The sequence below is a fragment of the Perognathus longimembris genome, chromosome 9, assembly GCF_023159225.1.
Source record: "Perognathus longimembris pacificus isolate PPM17 chromosome 9, ASM2315922v1, whole genome shotgun sequence".
In the NCBI taxonomy this organism is placed as follows: domain Eukaryota; kingdom Metazoa; phylum Chordata; class Mammalia; order Rodentia; family Heteromyidae; genus Perognathus; species Perognathus longimembris.
This window is the reverse complement of record NC_063169.1, coordinates 16242039-16264437: the sequence shown is the minus strand read 5'-3', so window position 1 is coordinate 16264437 and position 22399 is coordinate 16242039. Positions and strand designations below refer to the sequence as shown.

The window sequence follows — 22399 nt, the reverse complement described above, 5'->3', positions numbered from 1 at the left end:
CTCTCTACATAACAGCTAAGTAGAATAAACATGTACATCCTTGGATGTGTATAAATTTCTTCAGTAGTTTTGCTTTCTATCACTGGTTCTGACACATACTGATTTGGTAATCTGGCAGCACAGAAATGAATATTTTAGTAAATTAGATGCTTCACTCAGAGTGATGAACGCATTCAATTTTACCATAAGTGCTACACAAAATTCTCAAAAGTAAAATCTTCATTTAGTTGTCAGATTTTTCGTGTGAGTCATACCAATCTTTTCTCTTTCTTTTCCTTTGTGTTTCTCTCCACAGAAAGCTGACCTTGCAGTTGCTCCCCTGGCTATTACCTACGTTCGAGAGAAGGTCATCGACTTTTCCAAGCCCTTTATGACACTTGGAATAAGTATTTTGTACCGCAAGCCTAATGGTACAAACCCAGGAGTCTTCTCCTTCCTGAATCCTCTCTCCCCTGATATCTGGATGTATATTCTGCTGGCTTACTTGGGTGTCAGTTGTGTGCTCTTTGTCATAGCCAGGTAACATGCTCACTTTTGTGATTTTTTTGGCAATTGTTAACTCCTTTTTCTAACTAATAATTGTCAAAAGTCACAATCAATTTTACTTCTTTTTCCCTTGGGTGCTAAAGAAAAACAAAATGAACATGGAGAGTTATATACAATTACTACAATATACTACAATGCTGCCTTTTGGGGGGGGGGCAGAAAGCATGCTGGTTGTGTCTTGAAGCTATAAGTGTGGCAGGGATCTTAATCAGACTTTAAAAACAGCCAGAATTACTCTGATAAAAGAATATTTCATTTTGAAATAATAATTCTGACATAAGAAAAAATAAAACCAGTAAATTTTTGAAAGGAAACCCTTTTTTAAGGAGCCAAGGCATTTTTTTAAAAAAAACAATCATTCTAAGAATAAAAATATTGCCAAGGTTTTCTGTGTTGAAATTTGTTGTGTCTCACAAAATAAATACAGCACTTCAAAAATGAAATTTTGTCATTGGCATTTGTGTATTTTCCAAGTAGAAAGCTAAATGCCTCAGTAGAAAATGAATAGTTCCAAATCATTAAGATGGATTCTAAAATCTGTAAAACATTGCAGTCCACGTGACATTTTCCTTTATGATTCTGTCTAGAGGTGGATATTTATGATAGTTTGATGTTAACATTTCTACCAAACTTTTAGATGATAAATCAACATGAGTTAGTTTTCTAGTTAAAACTAGAATTGGATCTCAGGACTCAGAAGTCCACCAAATTCTAATGACATTGACACTTGCATATGCTGTTGGTTCTTTGAGGTAGTATATTCTATTAGATAATAAAAAAGATATCTATGATTCCAAAATGATTTAGAATTTTACCTATGATTTTTTTCATATTGATAAAATATTTGATCATGTAAACTATGCATATTTTGGTGCCCTATGATGAACTTAAATATGAAAATGTCTTTTACTCAGTTACATTTTTTATATGTTTCTCGTTAAAATATTATGGAAGATAATTGTCCCTCATTAAATTCATTCTGTTTCTGAGGGAATCATTATTTTCATCATATTAACTTTAGTTTATTAAGTTTTAAAATAAATCAAATCAATTAAAGATGTAGCATATTTTATGTATTTCTATTTTTGATATAGTTATTAAATAAACTATATTTATATATACATCATTTTTACTGAAAGGATTCTAAATTAATTAATTAATTTATTTATTTATTTTGCCAGTCCTGGGGCTTGGACTCGGCCTGAGCACTGTCCCTGGCTTCTTTTTGCTCAAGGCTAGCACTCTGCCACTTGAGCCACAGCGCCACTTCTGGCCGTTTTCTGTATATGTGGTGCTGGGGAATTGAACCCAGGGCCTCATGTATACGAGGCAAGCACTCTTGCCCCTAGGCCATATCCCCAGCCCCAGGATTCTAAATTTAGACTTGAGGATTTAAGGAAGATATCATTTGACCTTGCCTGAAAATTAAGTATTGGAATCACTTAATCTTATAAAATTAGAAATATAATGGTAGTCTGTTAGAATTTTATTAATGCTATGGGGTTTTCCTCAGAAAAATGTGAGAAATTGGAGAGAAGTTCAGAATGTCTTAAATGGTTTCAGATTCTATGAAAACAACAACAAAATCCACAGAAGCCAGGCATCGGTGGCTCTCCCCTGTAATAGTAGCTACTCAGGAGGCTGAGCTATGAGGATTACCATTCAAAGCCACCTTGAAGAGAAAAGTCTCCGTGAGACTCTTATCACTAATAAACTATTCAAAAAAAATAAGAAAGAAAAAGAAAATCTGGAAGTGATGCTGTGGCTTAAGTGAGAGAGCATTAGCCTTGAGTACAAAGAGGCTCAAGGACAGTGTGCAAGCACTGAGTGCAAGCCTCAGGACCAGCAAAAATTGACTGAAAAAAAGAAAAAGAAGTTAAATAAATAAATAAATAGCATCTTTAGACCAATTAAATGTCATTTTTCATAGTCACCAAGAAAAGCCATCCTACTTTTATATATTCAGAGAAATGAATTCAAGGCTTTCAGCTTAATTAATTAAATAGTAAGAAAATTCCTCATTCAGGTCAATTGATAGAGAGAAAAATAAATAATGTGAACTGTAGGAAAAGCCCTCCTTGAAATCTTTAGGTGCAGTTATCCTTTCTTAATCCAATATCAAAAATGATCTCAGGAAAGATACAAATAAAGCCTGAAGAAAAGTTTCCTGAGAAAATATTGAGGAATTTGGAATGCATCGGCCAAGCAAAGTCTAACAGTAGTTTGTTGGAGCTGTTAAATTTGGACATTTATGGTATCCTGAATTTGTGTTAGAGATTTTAGATATTCCTAATTTTTGCAATTTTTTTTTTGGTAGTTGCCCATCCTTAGGCTTGAACTCAGGGCCTGGACATAGTCTCGGAGCTTTTTTGTGCTTAAGGTAATTGCCCTACCACTGGAGCTAAAGCTCTATTGCAGGCTTTTTTTTTGGTAATTACTTGGAGATAAAGAGTCCATGGACTTTCTTGCCAAAGCTGGATTCAAACCCTGATCCTCAGATTTCAGCCTCCTGAGAAGGGAGGATTGAAGGCTGAGCCACCAGCACAAAACTAAGCCCGGATCTCCTAAGTTAAAATAAAAAGCAAGTAGTGAAATATGCCATTTCTCTTCTAATTTGAAATGACATTAGCTAACAGAGACAAAATTCACTTTGTATCAAAGTGAAATACTCTGTAACTGTGTTATTGTGTTGATTCAACTATTTTATAATTTTGGTAGTTCTATTGGTTTTTGCCAGAAACACATTTGTCCATACCATTGTATTTGAAAACATAAAGTCAGATGTTAAGTCATTTTCTATTATCTTGTAACTTTAAAAAGTTGCTAATATATTTTTTCATTAGTTACTAAATTTGAAAATGATTTGATTTCAGCTTCATATTGAACAATGAGAAAACCAACTCACAAGTACCTTTTTAGAAATACTTTATGGATGAATTAATAGACACGCTATTAAACACTTAATGTTAGATAACATATACTAAGTACTAAATGATGTTTGATAGCCCTGGTAAAGTAATACATAATATATAATTAAACATAGTCTCTCACAAAACATATATTGTGAAATATATATTGTTCAATTCTCAATAATGGAACAATTTTGTTTAAAAACACTTTCAAATCTGAGAGAAAACAAAAACAATAAAAACTCAGATTAAAGAAACTTTTGAATAAATTCAGTTTTACTTCTAAAGTGAAATTCCTAATTGGAATATGTAGGTTATAGAGCTTAATTACCCCTCTAAATTAGGTAATTATTGATAATAACACACAGTATTTTCTTTATATATATATTTTATCTCTGTGATAATTACAAAGGAAAAGTGTGTTTTATAATTCTATATGTGCATCTCATTTTCTTTGATAATAATCAATACAAAGTCTACATTAAACAGTCCATTAACAAAATTCATTATTTTAATAAGTCATTAGGCTATGTCATTAAGTTTTAGGAAATTTTATACTTAAGAGTACATACTTAGGTCATTGATTTCAAATATGAAATACAAGTGATTTAAATATTGTAAATTTTAATTTTTACTTTTCTTTTAGAACATAATTTAAGTTTTTGTGTTCTTATTGTTGCAATTAATCTATACCATTTTATCTATTAAACTATATCTTCACTCTGTTTTATATTTAGTTAATTATTCCATTAATCATTCACATAATTAGTCAAATATCCATTGAGCCTCCAGTAAGGATTTATTTGGATCCCAAAATATTATAATTTGTCTCCCTATGTATTCCCTAACATATTCAACAAAAAGTTTATCTCTTGTCTATTCACAAGTTATTAACAATTTTTTCTACTTATAATGCACTAAGAATTGTACCATATGATAAATGCAAGAAAAGACATGATTGGATATACTTATTCATAAAATATTCACTCTCAGATACTAACATGAAAGCAAACACTACTAGCTTTGAGTAAATTTATGGGAATATTTTATTGCTATCCTAGTACTTTTATGAATGCATATATTTTAAGCTTACTTTCCAAAGAATGTTTTGCAAAATACTTATTTCCCTGGAGAGAAAAGTTCAACTCTAAAAAATATTGTGCATATTGTTGTAAGTGAAGTTTATTGACTATAGCTCTACCATAGTATTAATAACCTTAATTTTATGAAAAAAAATAGTGATTTTTAGGATTCATGAACTTAAAGATGGATTATAAAAACATATAATTTGGTTGATGAATTTTAAAACTTTCTATTGATTTTTTTCTACAATTACCACCTCTAAGAATACTTAAGAAATATTTTAAATGGGTTTTACCAATGTCAAGAAAGAGATCCATGCCATTATGTTTATATATGGGCTTACATATTAAGTTCTCTTGCAAGCAGATTTATTTGTACTTATAGCACAATGACACAATCAGCATGCTTCTGTGAATCAGCAGAAAGCTCATTAAAGAGTAATCTGGAGGCTGGAAGGCTGCATTCTAGACAAAAAATGGGATGGCATATCCCAAGTATCCTAGAGTAGGTCTTAACTGCCAGATGTTTAGAAAGAAGTCTTGTACACCATAGACTGTCAGTTATAATTAACCCCTACACTTTCTTTCTTTTTTCTTTTTCTTTGACCTAGATATAAGATTATTATGATAGTCATTAATCATATAAAAGACTGCTTAGGGCACCCACCAGTTTTATGGATGAGTTATTTTCACCTTGCTTCAAATATTTCCTATATTAAACAACAGATACTATTGATGTTATCTACAAAATTAGTTCCCGTAATTTCCCCTGAATATTAGTTTTTGTTTACTGCCAGCTACAGACATCTTTAAGACAATCACAGCTCTTCTGGAATTCAGCAACTAAATCTTGTTCTAGTGTTCTTAGTAGTTTGGGGATATAGACATTAATAGCAGAGGACAAAACCTTAAAAGTGGAATCAGAGTACATACATTTCTCTCAAACAGGATTGATGTGACTTTAGTTATTTCACTAAGTATATAAGAATATTACACATCTATTTTTCCATTTACATTTTTAAATGCAATACAACAAAGATCTGAGAAAAATAATACTATAGCAAATTTCATGTGTAAAACATTACGCAAAGCTTTACACTGCTTAAAGGGGCAAAGAGTAAACATATTTGCAAGAGTAAACATATTAGAGTATTAATGAACCTGCTTTTCTTCACTTAATGAAAAACAAAGAATACTCAATGTGTTGAATATATCACATCATTTTCCTAAGTGAAAAAAGAAACATTTTTGTGCTTTAGTATTGAATTAACTTGCATGTTTTTAACATAATAGGATATTACCCATTATAATATTAGATTATGTAATGAGTGGCTTTTTAGAATCTGTTCTAGAATTTATTACTACAATGAACACCAGAGTGTGTTGACATAGATTTTTGTCTCCAACATGGCCTGTGGTTACAGTGTGACAAATCTATTTCCTTACTAAGAGTTTTTACACTTTAAAAAATATTCTTCACTTCTCTGAAGCTTAGAGGTAAAAATGTACTAAACATTGAGTTTTTGATGGTTTAACTGACAATAGAAAAGCATGCCCAAAGTGCTTGCTTAACAGCTTTGATCTTGGCTCCCGACTGCAATATCTTTTATATTCCTGTCACAGTGATGGGTGACATTTCCTGTAGAGTGAAGGGCAACAATGAATTATTATGCACTTAGGAATGGATAACTGTTTGGGTGGGATGTTCAGTGTTAAACTAATCTGCTGTCAAAGAGATGGTTGTCACATTCAAATGAAATGCCTATTTTCTTGTGTGCTTCTGCCACCAACTTGCCAACCTCTTACTCAGAGAAACCCTTGAATTTTCCTTTCCAAACCATATATTTTAGATATATTCTGACATTTATAGGGAAGCCTATTTGTTATTTCCTTTCACATTTAGGCATTTTTTTTCTAGAACTTACTTGTTCAGTTTTTAAAAAGTACTGTTCTAGCTGGGCCACAGCAGTCTACACCTGTAATCCTAGCTAGTCAAGAGGATAAGATCTGGGGATTGCCACTGAAAGCCAACCCAGGCTGGAAAACCCATGAGTCTTATCTCCATTTAACAACATAAAAGCCAATAATGGAGCTGTGGCTCAAGTGTTGAGTGTTAACCTTGGGCAAAAAGCTCAGGGACAGTGACCACATCCTGAGTGCAATCCACAGTACCAGAAAAAAAAAAGTGCTGTTCTGCCTTGCAAATACATGAAAATGATTGCAAAAACTCACTATAAGATGTTTATTTTTAAAAAGAAACAAAAACACACTAAAAACACTAAATACTCTAGGTATATGATCACACTGGGGACTAAAATATTTCCAGAGGTGGCAAAACTACTTCTACATTGAATGATTTTTTTCTCTCAATTGGTATTTGGTATGCTAATTTTTTCATAATGTACCTTTTATCATAGTTTCAACCTGCTCCTGATTTTAACATAGAGTTGTAGGTACTAACCTAGCCCACAAATTGTTAGCTTATGTCATTAGTGGAAACAAATCAATAGAAAGTTGAACTGGTGATTTATTTTCAGTTCTGGTGAAAAGATATCTAGATAGTTCAAGCAGTAGAGATCACAACTGAAATGATCTGACTAAGAAAGAGTAGGAAGTTCAATGTCATTGGTGGTAAAAACACACATTTACACTTCTCTCTACTCGCATAGAGATTTACAAGAATAAGTTATTTGAGATCACATGTGATTAGGACCAATACAATTTGAGATTAAAATGCTTTTTCTCTAATTTTCTAGAATCCACATTTGTTCACATTTTCTTTTTTCAATAATTATTGCTGAATAATGTGTATAATTTTTTTTCTCCTTTCTCAGTGCACTTTATTTACTTGCTTAAATTTTTACTTTTAGCCTTAGGGATTGAGCCCAGGGCATACTGGATGTTAGATAAAGACTCTACTACTAAGTTTTACAGATAGTCTCCAAATTACTTATTCTTGATTGTTAGGTCAAAAATAAGTATGCAGGCATGAGTAGAAATTTGACTGACAACTTTTGTTTTTAAATCCTCTGGATAAAGCAAATTACCTCTATGTCTTTCTTTTCTGCCTTATCAGACTTGAGCTTAATGTCTCCTGAGTCAAAGCATTGACTCTTTCTTTAGATGTGGTTAGGTGCTTATGATTAATTAATAGTGTGACCAAATTTTTTTGTGAAATATTGTGACAACTATGGCCATTCTGTGACAATTCTTTCCAATTGAAAGTTACACAATGTCTCTCTCAGTAAATCACAGAAACACATTTTTTTTTTTTGGCTAGTCCTGGGCCTTGAACTCAGGGCCTGAGCACTGTCCTTGGCTTCTTTTTGCTCAAGGCTAGCACTTTACAACTTGAGCCACACCGCCACTTCTGTCTTTTTGTATATATGTGGTGTTGAAGAATTGAACCCAGGGCTTCATGTATATAAGGCATGAAGTCTACCACTAGGCCATATTCCCAACCCTAAGAAACAAATTTTAACAATATATCTCTTTGGGATGACACTAAGCAATTCAAGAATGCTAAACATTTGGAATTAAATACTTGCAGTCTAATGCATATTAAATTGTTACTTTTGAATCCTACCAAAGTGGGATTTTAGCATGTAGGTTGGTAGATCGCCTGCTTGCCATCCTCAAAACCATGAATTCAATTTCTTACCCCACAAAAGGGTGTCACTTTTGTTCATAACAAATTTTTAAGGTATTTGTAATTAAGAATTCCACAAAAATGCATACACATATACATGCATGCACACTTTCCTGATGAAAAATAATGGTCTTGTAAAAAATATTTTTCTTTAGAAATATTTAGATATTGACTTTTTTCTTTTTTGACAGTTCTCAGCAGTTCTCTAGTTATCTAGTCATCAGGATGAGATGTTACTTAACCAAAAGCTCAGAGAAATTAGGTTCTCTCTCTTTTTACTTAATCTCTTTTATTTCTTTTTTTCTTGATGTGAAGAAATTTTTTGAGATATGCTTTAAAACCCAACAAGATAAAGAAACCCACACAAGGTTTTCAGTAAGTGAACCAGGTTTCCTTGTTTCTAGGTAACTTTCCCACAGCTGCAGTTTACTGTGAAATGTTTTTAAGAAGCAACCTCACAGTTTGTCTCTGCCAACCTTCTAAACACAGATGCACTTCTGCTTTTTCCGAGTCACTAGAAAAGTGATCCCCGGTGACATTTGATCAAGTTTCAGTAAACCTATGATCTGAAAGGTCTTCATTATTTAATACTACCTTGAAAAATAAATCAATATATACTCAGGGCCTCATAATTTTGCTTGATGTTCTCTGTCAAGGCTTTCCCTTTACCTCTCGAGTCACATCTTCAATTCCATCATTTTGCTGGAGATAAGAGTCCCTTGGACTGCTTGGATTATACTTCAAACCACAATCCTCAGCTCTCAGCTTCCTCAGTCACTAAGGATTACAGGTGTGAAACACCAGTGTCTGGTTCTTTTATTTTAGGAGTTGTTTGGGAAACATTTTACAACGTCTACTCCAGAAAGGTCAAAGCTTTTATATCAATTGCACATTGAAAGAGTAGACTCTATCTTATTACTTGCATTCATAAGCATGTCTTTTTTATTAGCCTGAAAATAAGAATGTTTAAAACTTAGCAAATGGCATTTGCCTTATGATCTTATTCTTAAATCCTAATTTTCCTTTCCCCAAGTTTACTAGCTGTGTAAAGTCAAAAACAGAACTGCATTATGAGTTTTTTTTTGAGAATCAACTGCTACTTAGAATTAATTTAATTTTCTATGAATCTTGCTTGTGAGAGAAGTATCGTCAATATTAAATGACAATGTAGAGACAATTTTTTTAGTGGTAACTTATGACTTTATTTCTTCATATTAAGTAAAATAATGCACTCTATCCAAATAATTAATGAGTAGGAGATACAGTGTCATCAACCAGTACAACTTCATTCATTAGAGCATGTCACAACACCTTAATTGCTATAATTTTTTACATTCCATTACATAATTACATCATTCAAGTTAAATTGTTTTCATATCAATCCTGTTGAATAGAGAGAGTGAAAGGAAGGCATTTTTTAAGAAAAAAATATCATGGATCTCTCTAATAGTAATGAGTTTTAATATATTTGGATAGAAAGACCTTGATAGCCTCTGTTTTGTGTACAAATTAGTAAAACATTACATACTACTCAATTGATACTCAATGCATGTAGCTTTAAATATGTCTAGTTAATCCTTGCATAAATAGGGACATTGAAAAGGTGAAATTATTTCTTTTAGAAATGTATTGGCTTTGTATCTAGTTTTGAAATTTTGTTTGGAAGCACAGATATTAAATTTATACTCATAGGAAGAAAAATGTTGCTAATGAAATAATTTTCTACATCTATATTTTAAGCCTTCGGTGCTTAGATAATCATATTTCAATTAATGCCTCAAACCGACTTTAGCTTCCAATATCTCATAATTTAAATAAGAGGAAACTCTTTTTTCTACCCCTAGCCTCAATATGGCATCGTTTTCCACCCATAACCTGGATATAGCATACTTTCATAATATTTCTAAAGACAGAGGTATAATCTTTAAGTTATTTAGTTGAAAGCACTTTCTATTTCCTTATTTTTACTACACTTGAGATGATAAAATGAAGTGAATAAATTTACAATAGATTTTTCCTGTTAAACTAATTACTTGATATTTGAAGCAAAGGTGAAATAGTAGGTTTTCAATGTTACTGGCATGATAAACATTATAACCAGAATAGGGCTACAACTGTCATCTAAGTTGGTTCAGAATATGCACCTGAATATTATTTTAACGTAATAAAACTAGGTAAGTGTTTCCCTACTTCCCTTACTTTATTGATATTGAGAATGGGGGTGTTGGGAGATGTCTATTGATATAAATTTAGTAAATAACTAGACTGGAGAGATGTTTTGGAAACCTGTATTTGGAAAGTTGTATAAAGTGATTTTGCAAACAGAAAGTAAAATGAGTAAAAACTTTCCTGTAGATGGAGAACAAAAGAGGAGTTCACACTCATTGAAACTTATGTTTATTTAAAAAATATATACTATTACAATTTTCAGTTAGGTGTGAGCCTAACTCAGGAGGCTGAGATCTGAGAATCATGGGCAGGAAAGTCTATGAAACTCTCATCTCCAATAAACTGCTCAGAGAAAGCTGCGAGTGGTGCTGTGGCTCAAGCAGTAGAGTGTTAGCCTTGAGCACAAAGAGGCTCAGGGACAGCTTCCAGGCTCTGAGTTCAAGCCCCAGGATGGGCAAAAGCAAAAAAGAAAAACAAAAAGAAACATAATACAAAGATGTTTCAAATTCTCTATTTATTGAGAATTTTTATGGTTTTTAACATGGATAATTTAGTTCAAAATGAAATGATTCCCCAACATACCATAATTGTTTTGGGGACTAAACCATTATGCAAGAGCATACAATATTTTAAAAATATTGTACCACCTTGTATATTTTCAAGACATTTCCAGTCAGAAAAAAGGAAATTCATCAATTATTATATTTAGTGGATATTCTTACAAAGATAGTTTTTATAATTAAAACGTTTATTTAGCCAAAGTTTAAAAACTTAACTGCCTTGCATGTTTGTAGTTGAAGACATTTTATAATTTTGTATAAGGCAGACAATCATACATTAGTTAAGTAATTTAAATCAAATCACCAAGTGATGATAACCATATTTAATGTGACCTTTCCAGTGCTAGATTCAAGTTCTTGTTGATAACATCTTTTGCTCTGAGTGTCCATTTTATTTTTATTTTTTAAAGGCGTAGTCTGTTTCATTTTTCAGTATTAGATACCACAGGACCATCTGATTGATCTGCAGTCTGCCTTGAGCCTTTTAATTGTGGACTGACTGCTTTTAAAATCCTTAGCAAGGGTATTGCCAGATAACCACTTGCTTCCAATCTGTAAGTCTAAGAGAGAATTTTTGTAATGTAAATGGTGCTGATATTTCTTGCAAAAAATCTACTTTTTAATGTTTGGTACTTCATTTGCAAGCAAATAGCTAACTTGTAAGAAACAATTTTATAGAACAAGCCTATTTTCACCATAATTTGTGATCCACTTTCCTTATTATTCTCAATTTAAAGCCACTCTTAATTTAATTTGATGAAACAATTGAGTATTTAAAGAAAACGGTTACTCAAATAATGGTAGTATATTAAAGACATTGTGTAATTTCTGGGGAGATTCTGAGCTTTGAGGGTAGAAATATTTTTTTCCTTTACTTTCCAGAATTTTATCACTAACTATAATTATTTTCCTCTAAAAAGCTTAACTAATCAATTATTTTAATAAAGATTTTTAAATCTTCTAATGATAAATACAATTTAAGTAAAATAAGTAAGTTTCATTCTGCCATTATAACTCAGGTTTGCTATAAAATAACCCTTAGACTAGGAATCCAAATATTGATGAAGTTTATTTTTTTAATTTTGTTTAAATTTTGAGTGTGAATCAACAGGAAGGTCTAAATGTTAAAGATATTCATTACTTTATTGTTTTTAGTTATTCATTACAATTCAATTTTTTTCATTATATTATAACAGTGGAGATAATCACCATTACCATTTCATTAACTTCTTCTAATCCATTGAGATCTACTCAATAATATGTCCAACAGCATATTATTATAATTCATGTAAATAATTCTTGCATGTTATACTGTAATTCTGGTAACTTTTTAGGTGACCAAATTCCAATTAAACAATATCCAGGTTCATTAATGAATAATGTGTAATTGGTTTAAATTTAACACAGTGTTATATATTGTTCGGTGATATGAATGTAGTCGTTTATCTATGGTGGTGAAAGAGGCTTTGGTTTGTACATTTGCCAATTTTCAATGTCATTTAAAACATTCTAACTTGTAGTCAAAATCAAGCTATGAGAGAGTTAGAGTCAGAAATAGTTCGTAGAGTTAGAAATATAGTGGGAAGACTGATTCTCAAAAGGCCGTGTGAAGAGGTTTTATCAAACCTCTCATGCCCTTTCCTCCAGTCCTCCCCTGCTCTCTCCTCCTTCCCCTTTCTTACTGCCTTTTTCTTTTCTACTTCTTTTTTCACTTATCTCTTGTTCTCTCTATCATCTATCCACATTATCTTTCCCCATTTATCTGTCACCTACCAATCTATCTATTTATTTATCTATCTATCCATCTATCTATCTCTGTCTATCATCTATCTATCTATCTTTCTATCTATCTCTCATATATTTAAGAGAAGGGAGAATAACAGTTGGTAAGTGTGGATAAGCAAAAGTCCATGTAAGATATGTTTACATAGCTAGGTAGAATGGATGAGAATGATATATAGAGGATAATTGTAAGGTACAATCTTAATAGCAGTGACAAGGAGTAGAGATTTTGTTGTTGTTGTTGTTATTAAGGTATTTCAGACCTTTGTAGTAATTCTAAACATAAAATAAATGCTAATTTATTCTCCAGATCATAAAAATAATTTTATACTTAAATAATTTTCATCGGAGTTTAAGGTCAAATTAGTATGAATATATCTCTGGAAGAAAAAAAATACACTAGGAGTTCAGCTATATGACCATATTAAGGGATGAATCATTGTGGAAACTGATGTGTTCTGCATTGTTAGCTTATTGCTATTGTTGAAAGCTAAATCCTTATTGGAAAGCATGTTTTAAGATAATTCAGTAACATTATGGTAGAGAATTATTTTGATCCTCCAAAACACCAGTAATAGGTCTAGTTAAAGTAGACTCACTTGCTAATAGAAAACCTGACTAGTTCATAAATGGGGTGTGGGGGGTCATGGTTTTCATATGTCTACAATTAGTATATTGAAATATCCCATATTATAAATAAACTAGTTATTTTTTGACATTGAGTAGTTGTATTTTATAGCACCGTTTAATATATTATGTAATAATTTGTTGGTATTATGCAAAATAGTACCCAGAACTAAGCAATAAAGGTGCTTCAATTCAAAAGAAACATGCCAGTTTATGTGTACAATGAATCTTCAAAGATGTCACTACATCCTATGTGGCCTCCATCTTGCTTATGTAATATAAGCAATTCAGTATACTTTAGGACATATTAAGGGACAACAGATGGTAAATTATTTCTAGGTAGAAAAGAATTCAATATGCACAGAATATCAGGGGAACTTTCTTCTCTTAGGATAAGAGTACAAATCATAAATGAAAGGCTCTGAAAATAAGAAAGACAACTTAATTTGCTTAACTGAACTTTTATCCAATGTTGTTTGGCCATTGAACATTTTCCTATTATCTATTATTTTTCTATTCCAGTTTCTTCACAACCACTTAAACTGCTGGTATAAGGGTGTGGAGCCTTGTGTTAGTATGTAAATTCATTTCAAATTTTCATCTTCAGTATACAAGTTCAATACAAGTTAAATAATCAGTAATAAAGTTAAACTGGTCCCTGTACTTTGAGTACTCATAGAGTTACTACCACAGCTAATTCACCAATGTATAAAGATGCACAATAGTTTACCATATCTATTATGTGAAGTTACATCCTTCAATGTTTTATATTAAACTGTCTTTTAATATAAAGGCAATGGAACTGATGGATTCAATTCTGAAGATCATCTGGATGATTTGAAAGTAAAATTATAAGTTAATGTTACCTACATAAAGATGTTACGGAATAGAAATATTCTATGTAATGTTTAAATGAGATTTGGGATATATGATTATTCTACCTACTAATAAAAGGTTTTAGTCCTAGTAGAACTCTCACCAAGGCAGATTAAATTTCAGGAACAACAAGAACACTATATAAATATTTTCAGGTGCACTATGACTGCTAAACTGAATTATATGAATAATAAAAAGAACAAATAGTATTTCGAATAAAATAATCTATAAAATTCTAGGTCCTTATTTGATATTGAAATGTCTACCTTGGGGCTGGAATTTGGCCTAGAGGTAGACACTTGCCTCACATACATACCTGAAGCCCTGGGTTTGATTCCTCAGCACCATATATCTAGAAAAAGCCAGATGTGGTGCTGTGGCTCAAGTGGTAGAGTGCTAGCCTTGAGCAAAAAGAAGCCAGGGACAGTGCTCAGGCCCTTAGTTCAAGCCCCAGGACTGGCAAAATTAATAAATAAATTAAATGTTTACCATGTAATGAGACATGACATAAATAAAGCAAATCACAAAAGGACTCAGACTTAGTTTAATAAGATAACTGAATCCAAGGTACCAGGAACTGGGAACACACCACATACAATAGAAATGTAAGATTTATCCAACCTAATGTTGGCCCTAAGGGAACTTCACCTTTCACACTTAAAAGCAAAGTTCAAAGTTTAAAATCTTGAATCTGTTGGGTTTTAACACACATAGCTAACAATGGACTTAGCAGCTCTCAGAGGAAATCTGTTTCTCCGTAGTGTTTAATTACATCTTAGCGTTTAATTTATTAGTTTTAGTTTATTAGCTTTTAATTTTTTTTTGTTTTTCTTCCTTTAAAAGCTCTTTACAAGTATTTAACCTTTAAGGGAGCGTGAATTTAGAGTTCTATAAACTATACAGTGTTAAACAGAATACTGCACTTTGGTTTATTTATTGTTTTAGGGCAATGAATAGATTCTAATATTATCTTCTTTTCTTTACATTGATAGTTTTAGTGATTTTCTTATTATTTTAGCCTCATAGTTTAGTGAATTTCTTACCATTTTAGCCTATTTTATTAGGTGAAGTTGGATTAAAGGTTATGCTAGACATTCTTTAAAGTTACAGGCAATTAATTGTAACAGTTGGATTTGTTTGTATATATACTTGAATTGGATATTTGACCTATTTTATACAATTAAATATGTTTAGCATTGCCCTTCCTCCTCTACCATCTGCTTCTGACCATTAGAAGCTCTCACTCCCAAGAATGTTGGATTTTACCTTTAAAACAATTCAAACAACGGTCTCAATGCAAGCTCTTCACAAAGCTTTCCTTGTTGTCAGGGGCGGGAGTCATAATGAGAGAAAGAAAAATTGAGAACAAAATGATCATTTTTCAAGAGAAGAAAAGTGTAGTGCCTTGTTTTATTATACAAATGATACAGAGAAAGAGAGAGGGAAAAAACAGTATCATAGACGAGGTTACCTGCAGTGATGTGTTCTATTCATAGCTATAAATTTTACAATTGTCTGGCTTTCTAATTGACTTCTACAATCACTTTGAGTACTTCAGATGATGCCAGGAAATATAGCAAGAATTAGGCTTTTAAAAAGTTTTAATACTATTATTACTATGACTGTTGTTGCTGTTGGTATTACAATTTCAATAGGCTCTCTAAATAAACTGTAGGTTCAGCTCCCAGTACTTAGCATTGCCAAGGATGCCAAAGCACCTCTTCATCCCTGTCAATTCCCAATATTTACGTGCTCCTCTCTCATTCATGCTCAAGGCTCATGTTATCAACAATGATTAGCAGTGGTGGGAAAGCTGTGCTTCAAAGGGTTGAATAACAACTATGACTCCTTTCTCTTCCCCTCACTTTATGAAGCAGTGCCTTCATTCCCTGCCAAGATCCTGTTAAGAGGGGTGGGTACTATTGTTCCTACTCCCGTATTTTAGAAGAGATTTGTTGTTTCTTGAAATGTCCACTCACCACATCTAATTTCTTTTTTTAATCTTATTTTTTCCACTAGAAAATATCTTTCACTCACTTTTTCATCCTGTTTGCACGGAGGCTGTCTATCCAACGGTTGTGTGAAATTCTTAACATTATTATGTGTGCTAGAGGAGGTGCATCTATTAAGTAGAGTTTATAAGTCAGCCATGTTGTAGAACTCCCCAAACATTTTTCTCAGGAAATTCATACTTAATATAGTGCTTATTTTTTAACTCGATATTTTTGCAGGATGACATTTGTTTAGTCATTGTTTATTGTATAGGGAAAGATTTAACTAGATAAAAATGTAGAAATGGTGTGATTCTGAGCATACTTTGTTATACAAAGCAAGAGTATTTATTTCTCTCATAGTTTAGGAAGTAATTGTGTTCAGGAAGGAGATTACAAACTTGACAAGTAGACAGCGAGCACAGGGAATGAAGACAAATACTGCTTTTCCTAAGTGTTAATATTGACTAGCTGTCAAGATTAACATGCTCTACTTGCTTGATAAAATGGAAATGAAGAACAGATAAATCTTTATAATAATTATACAAACTACAATGCTTCTATATGACAACTAAAAATTTCTGTGTGTTGTTTTTTGAAAAGCAATGTTATGATAATAATGATTTACTAAGAATATGACCCTTTTCTGAATCTTCTATATTCACTGGCATTATGTACTCTTAATTTCACTGAAAAAATATTTTCTACAAAAAAGGATTGTATTTTCTATCTATAGCAGCTAAATGGCACTAATACTAAGCACTTCTGTGCTCAGTATTTTTCCCATGCTAGAAGAAATATAAAATAAAATGACATATTCCTTCCCTTTAAGAAGTGTGTTATCACACCAAAAATAAGTAAATTAGGCTTTAAGACATGAAGAAAATATTAAGCGGAGAGTTATTGAGATAAAATTTCAAAAGAAGGATGTTAATTGCATTACCTCTCCTGCTAACGGGCTTATCAGTAAACATGTAAAGTTGATTTTAATATATAAGTAGGATACGCATGAATTGCCTGTCATGATAGAGTGTTTCAGTTGTGAAGTAAAGCACCAACCAGAGTTCTACTTCAAGTGTTGGTGTGAGCTTTATTCTTTATTTAAACAAATTACAATATTCTGTATAATAAGGCAGAAGAGGTTAGAATTGAATATATAGAAATACTGACTTATTGCTGAGTTTGGAACAAAGAGCACTAAAGTGGGTTAAAGTTTGAGAGGTCTTGCCTAATAGAGTAGACAGAGAGATGTGGATAAGATAATCAAAAACTTCTTGATGGTGGCTAGATGAACTACATATTGACCTTACAATTTTGAGATTTGGGAATATTTCAGAAGGTACAGTTTTAATCTAGTGCTAATGGTAAATACCTAGCCATAGTCTTTATTTAAAGTTGGACCCTGAGCATAAATGACCATTTATTCTGAAGCTTGGTGATGTGTTTGATTGGATCAATTCTACTTACATCAAATTGTATTTCTTTTTATAGAAAATTGTCTTTCTAGGATGTTACTTTGTGCTTTATTGTTCATGTAATAGCAGTTCTTGAGTGCTTTGTGCTTTCCATTCTTTCCTAACCATAGGTTAACTCCATCCAACTTGAAAACATCACCATGTCATTTTACATTATCTAGTCCTTTGCATCTGAGCATAGAAAACAAAATCTCAATTTATATCCTGCTCATTAATGATTTGGAAGATAGAGTTATTGTATAGAGGGGTTATTTTTCTTAGAAACTACTACTATTGCAATTTTATTCTTATTAAGTATTGCAAATTAATTTTTGGCAAGCTCGGAGTCATACCAAGGGCTTTTCATAGGCAAGGCAAGTATCTACTATTATTTGCATATACAATTAAAAATAAATACATAAAATATGCCCAATTAAAAAAATTCCATACAATAGTGTGTGTTTTATATTCCAATGCATAAAGAATTAGCGTAGGGGGGTGCTGTAGGCTTTGAACTCGGGCCTTGGGCACTGTCTCTGAGCTTTTGTGCTCAAGGCTAGCACTTTACCAATTTGATCCACAGTGTCACTTCCAGTTTCCTTGTAGTTTATTGAAAATAAGAGTCTCGTGTACTTTCCCACTGGGGCTTATTTTGAAACTATCATTGGATCTGAGCCTCCTGAAAAGCTAGAATTACTGGCATGAGCCACCGGCTGCTCAGCTAAAACTACTTTTTTGAGTGTAAAAAGTTGACATACTGAGCATTGGGGAATATGTAACAACATACTACATATACAACAACTGATAGAGAATATTACGTGTTTTTTTCTGCAAAGGGATCACTTTAAGTCTACATAAGCTGTAAAAACTATTGAGTATTGATCATAATGATTTTCTGGATAATAACTTTTTGGAATGGATTAAGAAAAAAAATTCAATCAGGCACACAACATAGATGAGATTCTATTTGCCAATTAGAAGTAAATCATCCCTAGCACAATTTCTCATAATTATTTGGTATGTTGGTCACACAGACTACTTAAAATTCACAATTATTTGGTTTATTATAAAGTAGAACATCACTTAAAATGATGTCAGCATTTCAGATTCTTCATAACATTATCAAAGACTAAATTAGAAAGTGGCAAAGAATCTTTTTCACTTTTCTCATTGTCAACTCCTGCCTTCCTATGAATATATGAAAAATAACTAGAGGTGTGTATGATATGGTGCATTGTGAGAAATTATGTCATCTTATATTTAACAATTGTTTGACATAAGAAGTGTTAGGCTTGTTTGTTGATATTTATTTCCTGAGAGCAAATTAATTATTGACATATAGTTTTGATTTATTTTTTTCAAATATTACAGTGATGATTCACTGAAATTTCTGAGACTTCTGTCCCTTTCAACATTTCTTCATGGATTCCAAGCTATAACTTCTTTCCATAAAGTGCAAAGGAAGAAATATACTATTCAATATGCTGAATATTTAAAACTTGTCTAGCAATTGTAGGAAATATAGCAATGTAATAAAATAGGAATAGATTAGACTTTGGATGATTTGAATATCCTTGAAGGATTTCAAGTCAATGGGCGAAGTATAAGTTAATGGTAGCATTTAAAGTGTTCTGTATTAGGGACTTGGAGTGATGGCAGATAAAAAGACATGTTATATTTTTAATAGAAATCGGCACTTAATTCCCTTCATACAAATATGACCTATCTTGGAAAAAATGAAGTTTTTATAGTTTGATGTGTGTGTTATAGATGTGTGTCATAGTGTTAGCAATTTTGCTCTCATAATTATAGGATATTAATGTACTAAAAGATACAATGGAAAGAATATATCTTAGAGAGTGGGGAAACTAGAATTTGTTATACTATTATCAGTAGGGAATTAATTCATCATATGAATATTCTTTTCTCTTTCATTGGAAAAGGATAAAGTTGAATTGCTAAAATGGATTACAGTAAGAGAAAAAATTGTTGCTCACCAGAGGCCTCTATGATTGACCTGGTTCCAGCCAGCTGTGGACTCTTGGCAAGATCATTATTCTATTCAAAATCACTTATTAATCCTAAAATCAGTGATATTCTTAGGTCATTTGTTATCATACAAAATGAGATAACATAGTTGGATGTTGTATAATCAAGTATGATACAGATAATAATTACATGTCTTATTTTTATAGTTTATTATTTAAGCTAACTTCATCTGGAGTGGCCAAAGTTCTTCTTTTCACATCTTGCTATAAGCTCTCCTGCAGTAGAAGGCATGTTTGCCTTTCCAAGGAAGAAGATCTTGTTTAATGTCTGATCCCAACAAAGATATTACCCGCACAGCTTAGTTTTAAGAGGACACACAGAAGAAAGTGCTCAGGTTGTTCATTGCCGAGCTTAAGTTTACCTCCAACTGCGTGGAGGTCCTGGGCTTCTCTGCCTCTTCCGTGTGGTCCTCTATAGCACTCAATGCATCCCCTGGCCAGTAGGGATTAACTGCAGGAGCAAAGGCCATGTGCAGCCTTGGTTAGCATGTGGTCGAGGGACACCCTGCCCCCTTCCCCATCCCAAGGAAGACAAGGGCGAGTGGGGTCCCGGAGAACCCTCAAGGGGTGTTCTGGTTTAATTTATAACAGTAATGACTCGTGAAGGAGAGGGACTGGCCAGGAGCCAACGATAGACTAACGAGTGTGTCCATCACGGTGATGTCATGGAACTTCCCACAGAGGCGGAGACCTCTTAGGGCTCCGCCTCTGGCTCAGCTGGAGCCATCCTGATGCATGTGCTCACCAGGGCTTATCTTCCGGTTTAGAAACCGGAAGTGGGTGGGAGTGTCTAGAGCCACTCCGGGTCTTAAAGGAATAGCCATCCCCCACCGTTCATGCCCTGGCAGAGAGCTTCTTTCCTATTTTTATTTGATTTTAATCTGATTTACTACCTAGTATGACTTCTCTTATAGCTGATCCATGGCATTCCTGAGTTCATCTCACTTACAGGAACTTTGGCACCCTAAAAACAAAGTTACCTTTGTGACTCCCAGGTAAATAGATTCAATTCCTAGAAATATAGTGTCATTTGTGTCTGCCTGCTTTTATGATTGAAGTAGCTATGAATTTCACTTTCATGCTCTGAAGCAGAAGCAAAACACACCAATAATGTTCATGCCCATCTGTGTTAGCATCAACCGGCCCTGCTCATCTGTCTGAAAGCATGTGGCAGTAGTGATTGATCTTAAAAAGGAAGACTATTCAAATGGTTTCTGGTCATATGAAGGTTTCTAATATAGATAAGTTATTTTTTATACAGTAAAGTTAACCTGGATCTTGTTACTCTACTCCACATCATGACACCTGATTTATTAAAAATTGGAGGAACAAAGATATCTTACCATTTTTCTTTCTTCTAAGAAATCTGCAATATTTTTTATTTAGTAATGACCTCAATTCTTATCAAACAAGCAATCAAAATAAGCTTGTTTGCACAGATGGAAGAAGTAATGGTAGAAAACTGGGCATCAAATTTTGAACTTTTAAATTACTTGGAACTTAAATTGAAATCTAGGAAAAGACCGAGGCCCTTCAAACACTCTTTAACAATATGATCATGAAATGATAAAGAAAACCACAGTCAATCTATTACATTGTATATAATGTTAGGAAGCTTTGTATGTCTCACTAGAAACACTAGTGTTTTATTTTTAATTCATTTTGGAAATGGTTGTGTCTATTTTCTTTGAGATGGATTCAGTTGGAAAGCTAATCATTTTCCTGTTCCAATGGATAAAATGTAATGGAAAATGTAATCTAATGAATAAAATGTGATGGGACATCTCTGTATCAACAATGAAGTAACCAAGCAGAATAAGGTCAAGTTAAAAAAATAGAAAAGCAGAGTCACAATGAGTTAAATTTCCAACAGGATTTCCTTTTGATTTATTAAAAATTCAGGTGAAAGTTTAGGATTTTGTGTAATAATAATGACAGTGATGTAATCAACTCATAATGAGATCAAGTTTTGAAATAGGAATAAAATGCCGGAGATCAAGAGGAGAGAGGTAATGAAAATAGTTAACCTTAGAGGGAAAGGGTAATTTAGCTTAGAAATGGAGACTAGAAGAGCAGCTGTGCCAATGCATGAAAGAGAGAGAGCTTTCCAGGGATGAGCAGGACAAAGCCAATAAGTGAGAATGTTTCAATGTTGAAGGACTGCTTGAAAGTGCACAACTCAAAACCAGGGGCACACATGGCCACTGGGAGACAGGAACTAAGTCAAAGGGACAAAGAGGCAACGCTTCCTGGTAATTACTAGGAAGAGAAAATTTAATATTTAAGTCAGGATTTGTAGGTTAGATTTCTATCTTTTGAGAGCTTTTGCTTACTAGGTCTCTGTAGTTTAGAGTGAATACATTTTCAGAAGTAGGAAGGAGTAATGTTATTATTCAAAAATTAAAAGTAAGTAACGGTATTTGAGGTCACAAACTTTTTTCAACCTAAAAGGCTTACAGCTAGTTCTGTCTACTATTTTCCTTGTTTAGGTGAAGGAACTCAAGTTATTTCGTTGAGAAATAGAGATCTGCAGTTGACATGCAAATTTCATAATCTAACTAGTACATTACATTGCTTCTCTTGAACTACAATATTTTAAATAATTTACTGGTAATCAAAAATATGCTTGTATAAAGACTGTAGCCCACTGGGTATGGGTGCCTCAAGTCTGTAACCTTATTACTCAGGAGGCTGAAATCTGAGGAT

General features: G+C 32.7%; 1 protein-coding gene across 3 annotated transcripts in view; it reads left to right on the top strand.

Annotated features, from left to right (window-relative positions):
• The window catches only part of Grik2 (glutamate ionotropic receptor kainate type subunit 2), a 533318-nt gene that overhangs the window by 404408 nt on the left and 106511 nt on the right, over positions 1 to 22399 (top strand). For all 3 annotated transcript variants that reach the window (XM_048353764.1, XM_048353765.1, XM_048353766.1), the window contains exon 12: positions 296 to 519. In XM_048353764.1, the coding sequence (XP_048209721.1) occupies positions 296 to 519 (224 nt within the window). The remainder of the gene's footprint in view (positions 1 to 295; positions 520 to 22399) is intronic.